Source organism: Heterocephalus glaber, unplaced genomic scaffold, assembly GCF_053883595.1.
Source record: "Heterocephalus glaber isolate CG9 unplaced genomic scaffold, H.glaber_assembly_v1.0 deba00001592, whole genome shotgun sequence".
NCBI lineage: Eukaryota > Metazoa > Chordata > Mammalia > Rodentia > Bathyergidae > Heterocephalus > Heterocephalus glaber.
The window spans coordinates 546,636-567,969 of NW_028258367.1; the positions used below are offsets into that span (position 1 = coordinate 546,636).

At 44.5% G+C, this 21,334-nt stretch overlaps 1 protein-coding gene across 5 annotated transcripts in view; it reads right to left on the reverse strand.

Annotated features, from left to right (window-relative positions):
• Positions 1–21,334, reverse strand: part of Zdhhc14 (zDHHC palmitoyltransferase 14) — a 312,745-nt gene that overhangs the window by 56,086 nt on the left and 235,325 nt on the right. For all 5 annotated transcript variants that reach the window (XM_087193424.1, XM_004856832.4, XM_004856833.4 and 2 more), the window contains exons 4-5: positions 5,955–6,092; positions 2,574–2,622 (exon numbers count right to left, since the gene is read on the reverse strand). In XM_087193424.1, the coding sequence (XP_087049550.1) occupies positions 2,574–2,622; positions 5,955–6,092 (187 nt within the window). The remainder of the gene's footprint in view (positions 1–2,573; positions 2,623–5,954; positions 6,093–21,334) is intronic.

The following is a 21,334-nucleotide window of genomic DNA, read 5'->3' on the forward strand; positions in this document are numbered from 1 at the left end:
TCGTGCTTCAGCTCATCCCCTCATCCCCCTTACCCCTTTGGGTTGAATGTGCTGCAAAGATCTGTTGGATTTGACCTTGTAACCCACATGTTTAGCACAGGCTAAGTGTTCATGATGATAATTTTGTAGGAAATAGCAGCTGAATGGATCTCTTTTGTTGGAATGGGCCTGTCTGGGTAAATTTAGGACCCATTCTTTTGGAGAAGAATCTCCTTTTGTCTCTTTCCCTGGGGAAGGCTGGTGGTTCTCACAAACCCATGGTGGGGGCAGCTGCCTCACTGCCTATGGTCATGACCCTGAGGTTTCCTCCCTACCACTTTTGCTTCCCTGATGGAAGATCAAAGGGAGGCAGTGGAGGCAATGGGAGGTGGAGGAAAGAAGAAGAGAAGGGGAGGGACCAGCCATAGGCTCTATGACCGGAAAGTAAACCTCCCTCCCAGTAGCCAAGTGCCTCGCCCTCTTCGCTCACCACTGGCAGGGTCACAGTGTAAACTGGGAAGGGGCCTGCTGAGTCCCTTCTACCCACAGCTGTCTGTGGCTTCCTATTGCCCCCAGCCTGCCATGCTCTGGTTCTGCACACTGTCTAGACTTGGCTTCCTTATTGTAGGAGTAGATGCTTCTTTTCTCCTAAAGTCTTGTTGGGCTTTATGTGGGTATGATGAAGAACTTGTTGTTTATCAATATCTCCTTCTTTTATGTTCCTCCTTCTGATCAGATGTCTTGGTTGTTTGTTAATTAGTTTTGTTTTGAATCCCTGTCCTTCAATGACATTGCTTTTAGTTGGAGAGTAAATCCACCATAAGAAACCCCTGGCTGAGCCAAAATATTTTTATACCATGGTCAAGAGACCAGATGTGAGGCCACTGAAAATCAGAAAATACAAGTTATGTTCTTGTCCGAGAGCACTCTGCTGATGTCCCTTGCAAAGGTTACACTAGACTCAGTTCTATGCTCAGGTGATTCAGCTCAGAAACTTTCTCTAGTGTTAAGAACTTGGAACTTTAAAGGTCCCTGCTTTGGAGACTGAAAGTCCAGAGACACATAGCTATTGCCATCAGTCAAAGGACAGCTTTTGTGAGCATGTAGTGTCACAGATCAGTCTTACCCACATTCATTGATGACTGGCATGTCATCATGTTGCAACTGATTCCCTGAAAGACTGAGACAAGCCTGACCTCAAAAGAGAAGACAAGGTTTGGCTTTAAAATATGCATAGAAACATCCTCTGAAAAGAGCAGGGCATGGAGAGGTGATGCTAGTGGGGATATGGTCCCCATGGTGGGTTGGAGAGAGGGATGAAGAACGACAGGTTTCCATGGGCCTGTTCCTAGCACACATGAAACTGTAGGCATTCCCTTGGCCACCGTCCTTCTAGCCAAATCCCAGCTAACACCAGCTTTCTATATCATTCATAGAAGACAGGACATAGCTGTGGAATTTATTCTCCAAGTTCCCTCTGTTCATCACCCCTCTGTCCCCAGTCCCCTCCTACAATACAGATTGCATTAAAAATACTTTAGCTGACTATAAAAGCTGGACTCATAACCGGCATTCTATGCTGTCCATAAACACAGAGGAACCAGAGATGAGATATTGCCCATTATGTAAATACTTATATAGGGTGACATTTGTTTTTATATCTGTCTAAATACTCCCCCCAGCAACTCATAGATACACACCAGTTCTCAGGGACATGACAAACCTTACTTTAAAAAGTACATGATGTACATGTGTGGTAGTAGTCTCTACTATAAGATAAAATCACCTGTGGTAATAGAGCTCATGTGCAGTTTACTCATTTACATGAGGAGGAAAGAAAGCTGAGTTTTAAGGAACCAGGTCAGCAGATTCAGCTGGCTGACTCAACACTCTTATCAGGGTAAACCTGAGGCCCATTCAAGTTGAATCCCATTCGAGCATTCAGTGGGGGAACACTTTGCTTTCAAGGTGAAAAATACTATGGTCTGTGCCCATTTAGCTCACTTGGGAGGAGGGAAAATAGTCCTCAGTGATCCAAATGACTTGAGATTAATCATCTGCAGTCCTTTCAGGGCTGTGAAATGGAGTTCTGTTTCTAGAAACAATATAGGCCACCTGCACTTCCCAAAGGAATGCCACCTTGCACCCCAGGTACAGTCTATCTGCAGGTTCTGGGGAGTCTACCCTGGCACACCCAGAAGCAGGCCCCCACAGGGGCATCTGTGAGCATTCTGTGTGGACCACCTGCTGAGCAAAATGAGATCAGATGGAGCTCCCAGTCTCACTTCACCCAACACCATAGACAACACCAATCAGTGCTGGTTTCTGGGAGTGGGCAAAAATTCACACTTGGCTTTCTGGTGGAAGAACACTTCAATTTAGACAAGATTAGATGAGTCACTTAGAGATTCAAGTGTTCATGTGCCATTTATCATGAAAGTGAATATCAGAGAGTCCTTGGATGCTTTACAGAATGAGACAGAAAAAGATTTATGAGAAGAAAAGCTAAAGCTAAAGATGAAGAGGTAAGAAGTGATATCAGTGGAATACAGAACACAGCAGCTCTGGACAATTGGAATCACCAGAAAGGATATCTTGCAGGACTGTCCTTAAGGGCATTGAGGAATCCTGTTTGCTGTGAACCTGTAGGAATGAAATCAACATTTAGTATCTGACAGTGATCTCCAGAATAAGCAGCCTCATGCTGAGAGCTCTCATCTACATAAAAATAATAGGTGTCTAAAGATCAATTAAATAATTATATCTGTTAAGTGCTACAGCACCCAGTTTGCTGATCAGAGATTGAGATTCCACTAAAGTTGTTCAACAAGAAAATGGCAGATTCATAATTAGACCCAACATCTGCAGGATATTTTTTCAATAAAAGCAGATGGATGTCTGAATACTTTCCCATAAATTATAGTTCTGATTACTCCTTTGTTTTCTTCATTTTAATCCAATTTTCCCTGCAAATTTAACTTATGACCCTAGAAATCTTATGGAATAGTCTACATATGACATAGACTTCTTACTCTGCACCAAGAGTAAACAATGTTGTAAACTGAAGTTGATTACTGACTCTTTATGGGTTTAAGATGTTTTAATATGTGCTTGTCTATGCAAGAAAGCATTTCTTTAGAAGCTGGAGTAAAGGTGCATCTGATGGAAAACAATTTTGACTGTATTGGCATCACACTATTAAAAGAAAAGCCTGTGAAGAGAAGTCTTGGAAATTTCATCTTGGGTCATGACATGGGGTCCTTCTGTGCTGTATGAAGACACTGTGCTTCAGGGGACAGAATCTGGCCCTCATGCAGCAATGAAAAACACAGGAGAACTGGTTGAGACCACACTGGGGCTGCTGCACCGCTGTGCTGCTTAACTGGTATGGCTGCAAGGTGGGAGTTAGCAAGAGGCAGGGTGGCAGGCCCTGCTGGGTCACCAGAAAGTGTGTTCCATTCCAGAAAGGTGAAGGGACTCAGCTTCCTATTTTTACCTGAGTTCCCTCTCCCATTTCATCCACTGCCCACTCCAAGGCACAAAGACGTGCAAGTGGACATGCTATAGGTCATGGGCAAACACAATTTTGAGGCAGAAGGAGGAAACCCAAAAGAATGATTTCTTTCTCTACTAAACTCACAAAGTATCATTTGCCTAAACCCTCCTCCCCTTATAAGGAAATCCAGACTTGACCTTCCCAAGAAGCCTGGAGACCACAGTTGTCCGCCCCACCCCCAAAGCCCGCTACCTGGCAGGGAGAACCCAGGTACTGCAGTCCAGCTGCTCTGGGACAGCTCCGCCTCTGCTGGGGTGTGCTGAGTCTTATGGGGACACAGGGATCATGTAAAGGCTCTTCCCTTCCCGAAGGCATCACATGCCCAGGGGGTGTTTCATGGGGGTTATTGGTGGGGGGTGCAGACCAAGGGGAAAGGAAAAACTTCATTTGCTTTCTGCCACAATATTCAGATATTTTGCAGGCAGATGAATTCCTAAATTTTGTATAAGATTAGATGAACAATATTTAAGCACAGACTACAGAACTCTCCAGTTTGGTGGATGGAGTCACAGTGAGTGAGACTTCAGTGAAGGTGAAAGTGAAATGTACACTGCAACCTGACTGTGAAGGGAGGGAGCAGACTTCAAACTGTGACACGTATGAGGCCTGTATGTGTGGGTGGATGTGGGTGTGTGAGAGTACCTGTGAGTCTGTGAGAGTGTGAAGTTTGTACGAGTATGGGTAAGGGTGTGAGAGACTGGGTGAAAGTGTGCGTGTGTGTGTGTGTGTGTGTGTGTGTGTATGTGTGGTGTGTGTGTGTTTTCCTGGAGTTTATATCATTAAGCAAGTAAAAACTGGGCCTAGAGGCTCAGTATGTAGGGCCAGGGCCATAAATACAATTCAATAGTGTATATGAAAGCATTTTGAACCCGTCAAAGATGATATGACAATGTAAGGTAAAATACTACTTTTTAGTGTCACATGTGTGCTGGAGCTTGTAGTTATTTATTTTCCGGTTGTGCCAACAAGTACTCCTTTAAAAATAACATATAACACTCTAGTATATCTCTGCTTCTTTGTCTGTGAATCCACAGATAGGTGCCCGGCTCTGTTTCTGCCAGGTTGGGACTCTGAAAATGGAAAGAAAGGGGCCTCTGTAGAGCCATCCACAACACCTAGCTGTGGGTGGCATGGAAGAGGATGCTAAAGAATGTAAATCATCTTAAAAGCCACTTAAATTATGGCTGTCATGCATATATTACAAATTACAAGTTCGGGTCACATTTATACAATAGGATTATGGTGTGAAAGAGTGGGAACTCGGATTGAAAATCTCTGTGAGAATTTGGATAGTTCATTTAGCGTCCTCATGGGACTAATGTTCATAGAGAATGAATGGGAATCATCCAGTACTCCCACACCCCACCACTCACACAGGTCCAACCCAAGGAGAAGGGGAGGGAAGACTCAGCCTGCTCCATTTGTGGGTTAGCACTACTGTGGCTAGAAATGAGGCCTCTGTTCAGATACTTCTAGAAACATGCCAGAGAGCTGTGTACTTGGTAATGGGCTGCTGTCCTTCAGGAATGTGGACAAGAGGCAAGGCTGGCTTTTAATGTTGCCAATGGCACGCTAATGGAATTTTAAGGGGTTGAATTTATAGTTCAAAGTCAATTAACTTCCTTCTCATCACTCACTATTGTAGGAAAATGAATAACCAGGAGACAAAGTTATGACCAACCAGGTCCAAGTTATGACCTTCAGGATGGGGAACGAGGGCTGGGAATGTAGCTCAGTGGTGCCGCACCTGCCTGACAAGTACAAGATCTTGAGTTTGATCCCTGGTACCAGAAAAGAAAAAAAATGGGGAATGAAAAAAAATGTCATTTACATCTAAATCTAATTTTTAATAAAATTGCTTCCTTTATATGCCAGGAGTAGTTTGCTCATGTTCTAGTAGATAACTGAATACCTCGTTAAGTGTAAAGTTTTAGCATCTATAGATGTACGTAAAAGCAAACCAGTCTTTATCCTTGGACATGTTTTCCCTGGGGAGGATGCCTTCTTGCATAAGTAGATGCCTTGTTAAGAGTACAGGTTCTAGTAGTCAGTGGCTGTCAGTGTGCCCTTCGGGTAAAACATGGGGACGAATTTTTAGGGGACCCCTTAGCAGAAGTCATTAATATTGGAATGGGGCTAGGTGTTATTAGAGAAGAAGTCTTGTTTCTGGAAATGAAGCCTGGTCTAGGTGTGACCCCAGAAACTGCTGTTGGAAGGATGAGGTTAGGGAATGGGGAGGGATGAACAGGGATAGAGGAAGTGAAACATGGAAAGGGGCAGGCTGGAAGTGAGGAGGGAAATGGGGAGAGAGAAGGAAGAGAAAGCCCGAAATGATCAAAATAGTAAATCAAAATTAAATCAGAAAACCAAGGTCAGGCAAATGGTTACATACGTAATCTGATTTCACCAGCATACTTACGAAGAATGACGTGGGTGATAACGAATGCAAATATAAAGACTGTCAGAAAAGACAGGGATAAAATAAACATATAAAAAAATCTGTAGTTTCTTTTCCCCACACAGTTGCCTACCCAGGGACAGTGGTGATCAAACCGTTCTGAAATGAGAGGCAGAAAAAAAAAAAGGAAATTAATTAATAAAATGTCTTTTTTACTTGATGGAACCTGTTCCCCCATACTCTACTAATAATATAATAAAACAATATCATACCATGGATTTCCAAATTAAATACCCAGGTGCTTATTCAGAGCAATATAGTTCAAGAACCTAATTGTTAGCAGAACTCAGCTGTTTAAAAAACTAGGTGTATCTACTGTTCACAAATGGTCACTGTAAGTAGAAGTATAAATTTGCATTAGAATTAGAAAGGTAAAGGTTTCCCTCCTTCTTGAAGGAAATCTTGTATTCACAGAACAATCTTCCCTTAAGATGATGCCAACACTATCTGATGGTAAGTGCCAGGCTGGGCTGGATGTGGCACTGGAGGCTGCCTGGTACAGTAAGTGGCCATGAAGAGAAGTCACAAGGGACCTGGGGCAGGACAGAGGGACAATCCTTTGTTTTTGTATTTCCGTTACAAATGTTTTACATAAGCTGTTCACAAACATTAATATATTTGGCCTCTAAACATTCCTGTAAGAAGATGATGATGTTGCCCAATTTTACAGGGGAACAAACTGAGGCTTGAGGATACAGAGGGCAGCCGGCTCAGAGGCAGTGGAACTAGCAGTTTAGGCCAGGATTTAGGGAGCTGCCCCCTCTCCCGCTGTATATGCCGCCTCTGGTGCTCAGTAGTGACAGAGCGCTGAGTTCAGGCTCAGTATTGCTGTTACTCCACAGTACCCTATGTGCAAACCCAAGGCTTCTCACTTTGGGATTTCACACAAGGCCATGATGTATTTATGATTGGTTCTTCCCCTTGCAAATGATGGCAAAGTGCTTCTCTTTACTACTCAGCTGCTCTTCTATCCAGGAGCACCGCTCAGTGTCATTCTAATCCAGCTGCTCACATCAGGCTACCTGCCACACCTCGGGGCAGGGAAAATGCTCAGCATACAAATTAGCTTTGTACTCCGGGCTCTTTGCAAAACTCACTTCTACATAATTTTCATGGTTTAATTATCTATTATATGCTCTAAAAACACACAGAGAAGGCTCTATGAGGTGTGACTGTACAAATAAAACATTACAGATCTGGGCAGTTGGTCAGTTTCATGACTCTCTGGTCATGTGTCATAAAACCACTCATCTCACATGTGAGATGCTGAATACCTGTTTCTTGAAAAGGGCTCAAGGACACCTGGATGAGGGTTGGTGGCACAGGAATTGTAAGGGAATCTTACAATCTCTGTGGTCAGCAAGTGTAACCAATTTGCGCAGAGGACACAAGGACAAATTTCAGAGCTTGCTGGCTTGATGACAACCCAATGGCCCAGAAGATGCGGACACTCAACCGAAGTAATTACTATTGGAATACCCATGTGAGTTACATGTAAACACTGCCCCTCAGCTCTGAGTAAAATCAGTCTCACTGGGGTCAAAGGGAGGGTAGGATAAACAGGTGGAGCACAGAGAATGTTTAGGGTAGCGGGAAATACACTGGATAATGATAGATAATATCATTATGTATTTGTCTAAAGCCACAGAGTGTATAAGGCCGAAAATGAGCCCTGGTGCAAACTATGGGCTTTGGAAGATTCTAACATATCAATGAAGGACCAGCAATCGGAACAAATGGCGGAGGGGTGTTGATAATGGGCAGGTGGTTCCTGTAGGGTGTGTGGGGGGTATCAGGTACTCTCCGTACCTTCCTCTCAGTTTTGCTGTGAGCCTAAAACTGCTCTAAAAATTATAGTCTTAAATATCACACAAACCCCACCTTTTCAAGTCACTGATCGCCAATCTGTATGAGAAGACTACAAGGAGAAATACAAGAAGAAAAAAAATCAGATTTCCTTTGCTAAGTCTTTGAGGCTGCTGTTCTGAGATAACGACTTTTCTTTAAATCTGACTAGAAAATGAGAATAAGAGTGGACCTCACAGGAAAGCCAGGGATGGGTGAGAATCTACCTCCAACCATGCAGGGGGTGCAGGGCAGGCTGGGGAAATTCACTGACAACAGGAAATCCCACTGAGGACAAAGGTCCTGTGTCTCTGCAGCTTATTTCCTGGCAGAGGCAGAATACAATGAAGTGACACATGGTGGGGTGGTACCATTGGGGGTCCTGGAGGCTGCTCCATTGCTCTCCATTTTTTCCATTGCCCTCCAAGGGGTGTGGATTCAGGCTCCCCAGCAGCCCTGACCTGGAAGCCATTTCCATTTGGAAACCTGTTTGTTGAAAACTTTTTCTTGGCTGATAAAATCCCACAAAAACTTCAGGTGTGCTGGGGAATTCTTTCCCTGGCTATTTCTCCTGGTCCCACTGTTCTGTGGCTGACTTCATGGTGGTCAGTGGGCCTGAGGCTCCTGGGCCCCTCGTGGGCCCAGCAAGCATGCGGTCCAGGGTCCAGGAGAAGCCCCTCCCCAAATCCTGTGCCCCTACCCTGTGCTCCTGCCCTGCTCCTGCTTTCCCCCCAGGCCACTGTGGGTGAGCTGCCTGGGGCTCAGTCTACCTTGCTCCTTGCCACAGTCTTCTCTCTTTTTCCCCAGCTAACATCTTTTCAACCCAAGGGTCAAATGCCAACTACATCCAGCATCATCAGATAGGTGCTCTGCCTTCAGCGACAGACTCCTGCTGAGGCCTTACTGGCCTCCTAGACTGTCCTCAGTCCAGAGAGACTTCCCATCATCCCTCAGACACCAGCCTCCCTAGACTTCCAGCTGCCCACTGCCCCACCCAGAACCTGAGGCACCATTTGGACCTGGTCTCCCTCTTTCCCCATATTCAACCCCTGATGGAGCCTGTCAGCTCTGACTTGCCTTTATCTAAACTCATATGAGTTTTACTGAATTTTGTCTACTGAAATATTGATTGGGCTCTAAGCCTAATAGATCTTTGTCAAATGACTGAGTAAACCCACATACAACCAGGAGACATCTGCAAGAGTAGGGAGGTTGTCCAAAGTCACTCAGGTAAGGAATCACAAATGGGAGTGGGAGCCCAGTCCAACTGTCCCCAGATCCTAAGCTCTTGACCAGTAAGTGCCACATTGCCTTTCCTGAGCATCTTTGATGTACCCACCCCTGTCATAGATGCTAGGAATACTAAGGAGAAATAACAGCAATACAAGACTCCATGGCTTCAAAGAGTTTCTTATCTGATTTGGCAAGGACAGTATCTTCAGCCTCTGAAATATTCCTCAGATGCAGATGCAAGAAACAAACTGCTAATAACCCTAATTTACCTTCTAGATCAGCCTGCTCCATCGCCATTGTTGGCTGCACACAATATCCTCCCTTGGTGGGTCAAGGATAGAATGGGCCACAGAAGCATGGTGGAGGCCTCCAGGTTGGCTGGCCCTGTTCCATGGAGGGAGAGCTGCCCTGTACCCTGAATGTGCTAAGAGAGACAGTGGGAAGCTGAGGTGCTGCAGGGATGGTTCTGAGTGGCCTGGTTGTGTCAATCCATTTCCAGGCCAGAAGAGTAGACAAGAATTGGGCACAAACTGAGCTGGGGAGAGAGCAAGTGGCCGTAGCTGATGCATGACCTAGCTCCCAGGAACCGAAACAGCTGGAGGAGGGGAGAGGACCCCAGCAACTGGCAAGGCTAGCTGCATGTAGAGGAGTTTCAAACAGCTGTCATTGGAGGTTAGTTTGTGTATTTTCTGTGTGGAAAAGTGGAATCTGTGTCCTGTGCGCTGAATGTAGGTGAGTGTGATGGGAAGTTCTTTAAAGGAGCATTTTCATGATGGTGCATGCCTATAATCCCATCACTCAGGAGGCTGAGTCAGGAGGATCACCATGAGTTCAAGGCCAGCCTGGGCTACACAGTGAGTTAAAGACAGCTTGAACTACTTAATAAGACCCTGTCTCAAAATTAAAAATAAAATAACACAAGCATTTTGGATTTGTTGCTGCATCCCTTGACGCTGAGGTCTGCATCCTGACAGAGGGAGTGGTCTCTACACATACCATTTCTGCAGGGAGGAGCTTTTCCCTGAGGCAAGGGTGCTGAACTACTGGTTCGGAGAGAATCCTAGAGTTCTCTAAAGTAACTACGAATTAGCTATCTCTGGTAGCATTGGGCTGCCCTGCAATAATCAAAGGACTTGTTTTCCTCTTCTGCTGGGTGACTCTGGAGGGCAGGAATCATTTGTAGTTATCCTTGTAGTGTGGGTGGAGCAGACAGTGACATCATCAAGGACAGGGAAATGACCTCCATGGTCTTTTGTACATCTAGGAGTGATGGATGGTCTTGGTGGCCAGGTGGAGGGAGTGGACAATGCTGGTGGCAGGTAAGATGTTGACCATGCTGACCAAAGGGAAAGCAATGTCCTTGTCATTTCATTGTGCTCAGAGAAGGCTGAGAGGAGGAAGAAGCAGGCTCAAGGCTGAAGAAACAGGTAGTGAGGTACCTGTGAAACCAGGGAGGTAGGAGTGTTTTCATTTAAGCCTCTGAGGGTGTTTCAGAGAGACCCAGGAGCTATAGTGGAACTAAATCACCTATCTCAGATTTTCAGAGGGGAAGGAAGGCTCTAAAATGGCTAGTGGGAACATAGTTCAGGAAGAGGAGATATGGTCCTGTTTTGCTTATCTACAGTTTGTTAATAATTAAAGAAAGCCTCCAGCCACAGAGTACCTGTTGGGAGCATTGTTTCCTTCACAGGAGAACAGCCGTTGGACGTAATTGCTGTGTCCCCAGTTCTGCAGCCCAGGAACCCCCTGGAGCCTGCAGCCCAGGAACACTGGGTCTGCTGTAGCAGCAGGCTGAACCAGCTCGGGGCCCTGAGCTGAGTCACTGCGCTTCTCCTAGGTTTAAAGGAACATTTAATTTCTGGGAGCAATTGAATAAAAAAAAAATAGAGGCCTTAAAAGTAAGAAATGGAAAATTATTAATATCGGACAGGATCTAAAAACTGAAATATGGAAAGAAAAGTGTTTGTAAAAGGTGTGTTTGAAGGCTGCCAGAGAAAGAAATGAAATATTTGGAAAAATGTTAAAAATTCAGTCTCAGTGGAGATCAGGCTCTGACATGGGGCCTCCAAATGGGATGCAGAGCCAGGTATAAATCACGTCCTGAGGCCAGCACAGGCAGCCCAGAGCCAGAATTCTGTGTTTTCCATGCGGCTCAGACACAGTGGTCAGAAAGTGTGTGTGGTTGGGGGGCGGGGCGGGGGGGGAGAGGCAATCCCAGCCTTGTTCCCCAGCCTGTCTTGAGAATCATGTGAAATAAGAAATGGAAATGTGCAATTGAAGTTTAAACCTTCCAATTTAAATGTTAATTATATTCAAATTAAGTTAAATGTTTTTAAAGTTTTGAAGTGGAAAATTACTTTTCTTTAAACCTTAGGCTTTTTAACCTCCAAAATTAGAATGATTTTGCCTTATAAGGTATTTTTTTTTTGCTTTTTTGAAGAGTAAATGTTGAGATACAGTGGTACCCAGACCTTGGCCTTTAGGATCTCCACATCATTTGTAAAGTTATGCAACAGAACATTTAAATATTAAACTGGGTAAAGTATTTGAGGGTCAAGTCCTCAGACACTAAGGAAATTCATGCTGCTCTAAGACTTCCAGGAAGACCCAAGTTATAACAGCTTTGCCACTGTGTTCAATGACTAGTGAGATTTCAGGAAAGCATCTTCTGACCCCACTTCCTCCTCTTTCTGCTTTTACCCAGTTTTTGGATCCTACCCTGCCATGTGCCAGGCTCTGTGTGCAGCACTATAAATGAATAGTGTTATTTATTCTCACGCAGGTCTTAAGCTCAATGCTATTATTCCCATTTTACAGATAAGAAAACTACAGACAGAGGAGCTGCTGTGGAACCAGGTGTTAATCCAAATTCAGAGGCCCCACCTAGGGCTGCTTCCTTTGTCAATTCCCTGCTTGTCCCTGTGCCAGGTGGGCCCTGAGGATGCAGCCTGTTGCTCCTGGAAGAGCCCATAGGCTCTGCTGCTGGAAGGATCATGGAGTGGTCCAGGTCCAGCAAGTCAGGGGACAAAGAACATTACTGTGCCAGGACCACCATGCCTGTCAGTGGTTTCCTGGGCTCTGGTCCAGGGCTACCATGCTCTGCAGTTTATGGAGGATACCTCTCCTGTGCATGGAGACGCCCACCCTCCGTCCATCAAGAAGTCCTCTTGCATAGGAAAGGGGCCTTGGGCTCACCAAGGGGGACACCACAGATGCAGAGGCTTCTGCAGATAGGAAATGGATAGAGCTGCTTGGTGTTGGTTAGAGCTGAGATTCTGGGGATCTCTGAGCCAAGCACCAAGGAGGCAGCTTCCTTCTCCCCTCTTCTCTTCTCAGCTCTTTTTCTGAAAAATGAGTTCTGCTTAATTTGATGGAAAAACAAAATTAAATCATATTAACTAATTCTGTGGCATTAAAGAATTATTGTAACGTTTCTACACGGAGACTCAGTTTCTTCACATAAAAAAGTTAGATTAGATAAACTCTAAGACAAGTTTGAATGGGAAAATCCAACGCAAAAAGACAGTGTTTTATTAGTGCTTATATGGATTGTTTGAGATTATGCAGCTTTTAGCTCTGTTTGTTAAAAAACTAAAATCTTTAAATGTAAAACCAATTAGTAAATGTAGAATTATTGTCATTTTTATATTGCAATTTAACACAAACTTGGAACACTGGGAAAGTGCCTCTCCCTCCCTCTCCCCCTACCTCCTTGGTCCCCACTACCTGTTAGGTCACTGGGTCTCTTTGGGCACAGATGATGGAACTCGGCCAACACACAACAAATGTCTTTTCAGCTCCCCTAATGGGCAATTTTATACATTTCTATTTTCTTCAATAAGTTTAACATCTGTGTTTAACTCTGGTTTCCAACGTTGAGGAAATATCATGCTTCCATGAGGAGGGATGTGCATGCATGGGAGATATAAGCATTTTGAAGCAAGTTATACTATGAGTTAGATCTGTGGATCAGGAACAGAAATGATTATGAAGGTGCTGAGAATAGACATAAAAGACCTTGCTAGAGAGAGTGAGGGAGAAGATAGGGAAAGATGATTTCAGTTGTAATGGAAGTTATTTTTATAAGCAGATGTAAAAATTGAATAGAAATGAAATTACTTTAAGTAAATAAGTTGGGCAATTGGGATCCAAAAGGAAATCCCACAGTGCTCCAATTTTGGATTAGAGAAGGTGAAAGGGTAAATTTTAACCAGGCAGAAGAAACTGAGTCTCCTTCCACTTCACCTGTCCCGGGATCCCCGCCCCCACTAAGAGTTAGAATAGCAGCCCACTGCAGAAGGCTGTGAGCGGCTTGGAATTTGGGCATTGGATGGGGTTCGGAATTGTTATGATAAAATCAGTGCTGCGAGTTCAAACTTGTTATATCCTCAAGAACACAGCCTTTGTATGTTGGTGGTCCTCCATGACGCTGGAGCTGTCACTTGCTGGAATAAGCTCTCCTACGAGCAAGTGCCTGAGTACTGGATGATTCTCCATCCTGAGGCCATGCCAGCCCCAGGTCCCAACAAGCCCCTCTCAGCACAAGCCTTACGCTGCCTTTGGGTTTGCAGGGCCAGAAGGTAAGTCAGGGAGTCTCTCCTTAATGATCCACCAAATAAAACAAATCATTTTCCAAATCTGAAAAACGAGCTTCTGCTATTATCCAACACCCCTGTGAAACTTCTCAATACTCTCTAGAAATTACTGCCTTTTAAATTGTAACATCACCTTCCATCAGCATGGCTTAAACACCTTCAGGGATTTCTGGATTTCATTCTTGTTCATATTGCTTATTTCACTCACTCTACACAGAGCCTGTGAGTCAGGCAGCATGGAGCCTCAGAGCACAGCCCAGGAAATGGAATCGCCAGTGTCTGGAGCCTCGCTTCTGAGGTCTATCCACTGCTTTTACTGCTTCCTTCACATTCTTGAGTCTTATGTTCTTTCTTGTTCAATTACTAAGATTTTTCAAATCCTCCATCAATTTACCCTCAAAAATCAATATTTCAGAACTGAGTTATCTCATGGATATATTATACATGGGAAGTAATTCTCTTTAAAACATTTAAATTTGATTCCATATATACATAATTGGAAGATCATCTTCCCAATGAGTATGCTTTTCCAAATTTAACATGCTTTGTGATCTTGTAGCGAAGAATCTACATCATCCAGGCATAGAGAGCTTGTCTATGAACAGGATTAACAGCTTTACAGAACTGATGCTACTTCCTGTATGAAGCAGACTGTGATCTGTCCAATGAGGATCTTTTGAGAGGTAATTCAGAAGCATGAGGGGACTCTTTTTTTTTTGGTACCGGGGATCAAACTCCAGTCCTTGCACTTGCAAGGCAGGTGGCGAAACCACAGAGCTAAATCCCCAGCCCTGAGGGGACTCTTTACAAAGCTTCTCAGATGCTTTATTTTTCTAAGCTGAAGGCGTAGACCCAACTTCATTATTGGTAATATTAAAACATAAAACCAGCTCAAGAAACACTAATATATACTGTGCTATATGTTTTTCAAGGTACTTCAACATGTAATATCACACCTTGTGATAAAACTACACACCTATTAGGGGGTACCTCAAGCCTCACAACTGTCACTAAAGCTGATGGTAGGACAGGACTGCATGGACTGGTGCCCCCAACCCTCCCATGACAGCTTCATCTGGCATCTTTCTACGAGGCAGCTATTTCTGTTTATAACATTCATAATGGCCCATTTTCCATCTCAAAAAAGTACTGGCCAGAAGCCAGATGTGGTGGTGCACGTCTGTAATCCCAGTACTCTGGTAGGCAAGTAGGAGAATTGCAAGTTTGAGCCCAGCCTGGGCAACTTAGAGACTTGGCAAGGCCCTGTCTCAAATTAAAAAATAAGAGGGCTGAAATTATAGCTCAGTACAAAGACCCCTCATTCAATCCCCAGTACAGAAAAAAAAAAAAAGTGTTGGTCAGAGGACTCCTCCTTGGAGGTTCTACTGTCTAAGATCTGAGGGTCACATGTACCCTGGTTGTCCAGCACTCTCAGTCAGGGGTCCTTGAGACTCAGTGCAGTTCTCTGGGGACAAGTCCTGGCTGCCTCAGTTTGTGATGGGAACAAAAGCAAAGCCAGACTCAGGTAGGCTGAGTTTCCCATAATCCTCATAGTTCCACAGGGACATCTAACTCCCTGCAGCAGCTGCTGCTCCAGCCTCGTTAGGTGGCTGGGATTTCAGGGTGTGCATCTGAGATTCTGTCACAGTTAGAGACCACTAAAGGAACAGATGACAAACAACTTTCTTAACTTGTTACTCATTAAACACATGATTTATGTTTTCTTTGGAGGCAGTCAGCAACCTAAAGCCTGGACTTGCAGACACCCAATGGGTAACTCAAAGCAGGCTAAAGCTTGGCACCTCTGCTTTCATTTTGTATGTCTCATTTATTACCTTAAAACTTTGGCACAGATCTCTGCTCAGCTCTTCATGTGGGCATGCTAATCACTCATGGAATGTTTGTATTATAAGGCTTACTAGCCCTAAATTTACCTATCTGATCTCATCCCCCTTTAAGACTGAGGACATCAAGATAAGACTAAAGTCATTTTCAGGATTTCCTGGGACATCCAATTACTAGCTTTTACAACATCCAGTTCCAGACCCCTGGAGTGATGTCTAGAAGTCTCCAAATCTCTAATCACCTCAAATGCCAGGAAAATCAGAGCCTCACATACTACCCCATGGTGCAATCACCCTCCCAGCAAGAACAATCACCTCATGGGAACTAAATTCTCCCTGAAGTCATAAGGGTTCCTCCAGAGCTAGGAAATCAGGACTGAGATAATGATCAACCAGACCCCAGCCCATCCTAGCACCCCACAGAACTGGTCTCTGTTCTATTGCCAGTCTTCTCCTCCTCTTCATACCTGTGCCCCCTTCACTTCCTTAAATGGAAGGCCTTTCCTATTTTTTCTTACATTCCTTTGTTAGGGGACCAGCTTGATCTTTGTCAGAGCTGTGCCCCTCCCCCCATTTTCTCCTACTACTTTGAACTAAAGCGCTTTTCTGTAAATTCAAGCTGAATGTCTCAGTATTAATTTCCATTTTCACTGTAGCAAGGAGCCATGCTAGTGAGTGACAATTTCACAATCCTTTTGTCCTTTGGGCTCAAGATTTGATGATCTACTGCACACATCCAGCTTGAGGGTACTGCTGGGTGTGGAGGGTTCCAGGGGCCATTCCTGCTGAGCTCTGGGGCTGCTGCATCTGAGGTTGTGTTTGGACATTGCTGCTAACAGCTTGTCTACATTTGCCATTGATGTGGTGAATCACCCTCTGGCCTTGAGGCTTCTCACTGCTCATTATCCTCAGGTGAGCTTGTATTCAATTTTCAATGGCCTACTGGCCAGTTCTACCTAATCATTCCAAAGAACCCCCTGTCCAGCAGACCCAGAGCTCTATGCATTGCACCCCATTTGCTCTCTCCGGCTCACAAATCCATCTCTTAGCTGGTGGCACCTCATTCATCCAGTTGCCCTTGGTGGGAATCAGGAGTGCATTCGTTCCCTGCTCCCTGCCCCCCTCACCCTCACATACAAGTAACTATTGCATTTCTGGTCTTTTCCATCCTTCCACTCCACTGCAATGTGCACACTCTTATGAGGCATTGTTACATTTTCTCCCTTTAGGGTGTCCCTCACATTGTCACCAGAGGGACCTGTCATCAGAGGGACCTGATGCCAATAAGATCTCATCAGCCATTTGCCTATATTTCCTGGGAGGGTCCTGCTGCTGAGAATGCCCGGCTCTGTTTGCATGGGTGGCACCTTTCAACGTGCCACAGAGCTGAAAGGCCTAAAACCTGGGTTTCCAAACTGTGCTCTTTGGGTGCCAGGAAGCACCCCCCCCAACTCTTACCTTATCATCCCCTGAACTATAGCAACTACACCTCTAGCAGTGTTATATATTAGATTTCTTTATATTTCATTTTCTCAAATGCGCTACTTCTAAAAACAACAAAAAAGGGCAGACTTGCAGCCAGCTAGTAATCGTTTATTGTGACTTTTCGAGCAGTTCCTAGTTAAGCTCCCAGCAGGCATGGGACTCGCTCAGCTATTAAACCCCAGCATCATGGAACACTGTTGAAATGATGGTAGATTCAACTGGGTCCTGATCGTTTGCCTATTTAATGATGTCACTCTGGCAGTTTTTCTGGGTCTCAGCAAGTTGGATATGCTATAAAAGGTTCTTCTCCACTCAAAAACTATGATTCCATGGCTAAATAAATCTTAAGAATTGGAGTCAATTGTGTCTGCCCTCCACAAAATGAGGAAGTGCTGGCAGCCCTCATCAGCAGAAACTATAAATAAAGAATTTACAAGAACTGGAGCTCTCACAGTCTCAGGTTAGGCACAGAACTAATTGGTGGCTCCAAAAGTAGTCAGAAAATACTAAGTACACATAAGTACTGTGGCCAGCAGAATTCAGTCTGTACATATTTCTTAAGACTCTAAATACAGCGTGTTGTTTTGTTTCTTGTTGTTCATATAAAGCAAGTAAACACTTCACTGAGTCACTGCAGTCTAGTCAGTAGATCTTTAATTACTTTTCTGAATAAAGGCACTCAGAAGAACAGGCAAAAAGGTCTACTGTGGTCAGGACCGGCTACATAATTTATGGTGTCCACTGCGAAATGAAACTATGTGCAGCTTATTAAAAAATGTATTAAGAATTTCAAGATGACTGTGACAGAGCTATCCACTTTGGGTCCTGTGTGAGTGCACAGGTTGCATACCCAAGAAGCCAGGCCTGCCACCTGCCATGGCTTTATGGCTTGGGAATGTGATTTTCTCAATAGTGACAGATAAATATCTGAGGTCCCACTGGCATTTTTGACAGGACTTACAGAGAGTTTCTAAGCACAATGTTTAGTGAGGAAGTTATAATTAGAAATTAAACTTCACAGTAGCCAACATCCTGTCCACAGAGACAGCCCAGGGCAGGGAGACAAAGCCTTCCCAGCAGTCTCGGGCTCAGTGATGGATGATCTGCCCAGCAAGCCCCATCTCGGACCCTCTGGCTGGTAATGGGAAGATTGCAGGCTGCTTGCATTTCTGGGGCCTGGGAGAGGCCAACCAGATGAAGGTGTGATGGGAACAAGGTGAATGAAGGAAGGAGGAGAGATGGCAGGAGGACTGGAGAGGAAAAGTCAGCAAATGCTAAAACCACCCAATCTTTCACCCATCATTTTCCAGAATATCAGAAATGCTGTGTTTAACCTCTAGGCAGGGGTTCTGAAAAAGTTTTAAACTCCCTGATGCTTTGAAAAATCTAACTGAACTACAGTCTATCACCACCAGTCCCAAAAGTTCACATATTAGCCCTGATTTCCTAAAGCCTGCTTTTAGGCAGCAGGGAAAGAATGGATGGCTTACTGGTTTAATTCATAGAAACTGAAGTGACAGACTTCAAATAGAGTAGTTCTAAGAAGGCAGGAGGGCAGGTGCCTACCTACTGCATGCCATGGAAATAAGCCATCCTCCAGGTCCTGAAGGCAGACTGTAACAGCCCAGTTACAGGCGGCTGACACCCTGGCTCACTTGGCATAACTCACTCCAAATGGAGCTACTTTGCTTGAGCTTCACTCCAAGGTCTTTGTAACTAAGGGCTGCAGTCAAGCAGTAGTTCATGATATCAATTTAGTGGGTCACGACCAACATTAAAAACCAAAACGAATAGAAGAGAAGGTACCCAAGCATCTCCTATGCTACAGGTACTGATTCATGAGCTTTCACCTTGGAATTGGTTCACACTGGATCTCAAAGAAAAATTCATTTCTTACTGTGAGTTGTACAAAAACACAAGTATGAAAACTACTGCTTTATTTAAATTTAGCTGGCACATGATAGGCCTTAAAATACTTGTTGAGTAAATAAGTATGTGCTTATACTGTATCTGAAACATGCCTAGTACATGATGAGTAGTTTTTAACAATAGCATGTCTACCCTGCCAGAAATGTATCAGGATTACTGATCAGACTTAATTTTTAAAAACTTAGCATTTCTCTTGAGATTTTTAACTTGTACTTCTGGGAGGTTTGAGGGTGAGTGTCATGTTTTAATTATTTTAGATTGAGTGAGGGAATTTTTTTTCCAGGTAAGAATACTAGCCTAGTCATACAGCCAAAAGAGCAATAGAGCTAAAATAGAGAAAGTTGAAATGGAGAGATGAAGATAGATTTAGCAACAAGGATATCAAATCCTCTTCTTCCTCTTTCTCAGTCCCCTCGCTTCTTTAGCAGATATCAATGGGCTACTTTGCTGGGATGCCTGGGAGAGGCACAGTGATGCTTGGAGCTTCCACACTGGGGCAGAGACCTTCGACCAACAACCGTGTGTCCACCTCCCATGACAGTTCTAGTTGGTATATGATAGGAGCCCCCTTGATAGGTGAGGAGAACAGAGAGAGGAGGGAGCAAGAAGCTCGGGGCAAGGAGACACTGGGAAGTGAGGTGCTCACAGAGCTGGAGCGGTGTACTGGGTCCAGAGCTCATGGGCCTTGTGCAGCAGGTGGAAGATCTGGGGCTCTTTCTCATCAGTGGTCAGATTCTGTTTGGGAATGGTCACTCTGGCATCAGTGCAGAGACTGGACTGGAGGGGGGAGCAAGAGTGGGTGGTAGAGTCTTCTAGTGGCTCCTGTGCACAGGAGAAAGATAACAGCAGCTTGAAGACCAGAGAGAGAAATCGCTAAAGCTGGGCTCTATCTAGTAAGCAAAAGGCACAGAACCAGGTGACAGATTAGGGAAGGAAGGTGTGGCAGAAGAAGGAGTCAACTGGGACTCTCAGGCATGAATGGCATCGGCACTCAGGGAATTGGAAGTCACTGGAGAGGGTGAAGTGGGGTTTTTCTTGGCTCCCCAAGTACAGATGTCCAGTAGGCAGTTGCATATGGCATTCTGGAGCTCTGAAGAGAGGTCAGAGCTAGAGGCAAACTGGAGGGAAAGAAAGACTCCTGGAAGGCAGAAAGAAGCAGGAGACAGAGCTGAGTGCACGATCCGCAGAGACACAGAGCCAAGAACCACACACAAATAAAAAGGGACAGAGAATTTTAAAAAGATGTACACACCAGGAGAGTGAAACAGACAGAAACAGACTTTCCGGATGTAATTGCTGTGGCTTTTCTGGGTACTGAAGAAAAGTATTTTTAAAGCTGAGTTGCAGTCTGGTAATTCCAGGCAGAAAAGAAGTGAGCACTTGGCCAGGGGTTATAGGCTTTGCTGATTGAGTCCAAACCTGTGGGCACAGTTCTTGCACACAGATGGCCTCTATGCAATGTTGTTATGGTTTACATCTAGAATGTTCCCCCACAGCCTCATGTGTTTGGAGGTGGGGCTTTTAGAAGGTGATTGAATGATGGGTACTATACTGATCAGTGGATTGGTCCACTGATAAATCCATGACCCGTGTGCTGTTGGGAGGTGGGGCCTAGTTGGAAGAGGCAAGTCACTGGGGGCGTGACCTGGAAGGGTGTATCTCCCTCCTAGCTCCTCCCTTCTCACTCTGCTTCCTGGTTTCAATGATGTGAGCAGCTTTCTTCCACCAGGCCCTTACCTGCTTGAAGCCAGCTGACTCTACAAACCCTGAGCCAAAGTAAATACCTTCTTCAAGTTGTGAATGTCAGGCATTTTGTCCCAGTGACAAGAAAGTGACTAAGACAAATGTGCACTGACCCTGCTGAGGTGACACTAACTAATCCTGGTCAAATTAAAAATGTTCCCTAGAGACTCTAGAAATTTTACAGCTGGGAGTTCATGTACTTTCCGAAAAGTCTCACTGGCCTCTCCGGAGAGTCCCAATTGTCTCCTTCCTCTGCCACACCTTCCTTGTCTAATCTATCACAAGATTCTACAGTCTAATTTTTTTGTGAAAATAAATTTTAAATAAAAGCACAGAAAACACAGAATACAAAAAGATGCTGTACATTTAAAAATTTCCTTTAAATGCATTGTTTATTAGACTCCTCTAACAAATAACTTTAAAAGTACATGTAGACATAGATCTCAGTCCTTTACTAGAGTTTTTGGCAGAAGGATCTAGAAAGTCCTACAGGGCTGGCCATGCAGGGATTCTGCTTCCTATAAGGCTTCGATTTCTTATTCTACATTTATATTTGGAGCTCTGATTATGAATTGGTGGCCCAAATAGCTGGACAATAGGCAGACAAAGGGCTGGCTCTGCAGGGGGGGAGAACTCTGGTTCCTGTGACCACAACAGTCATACAGTC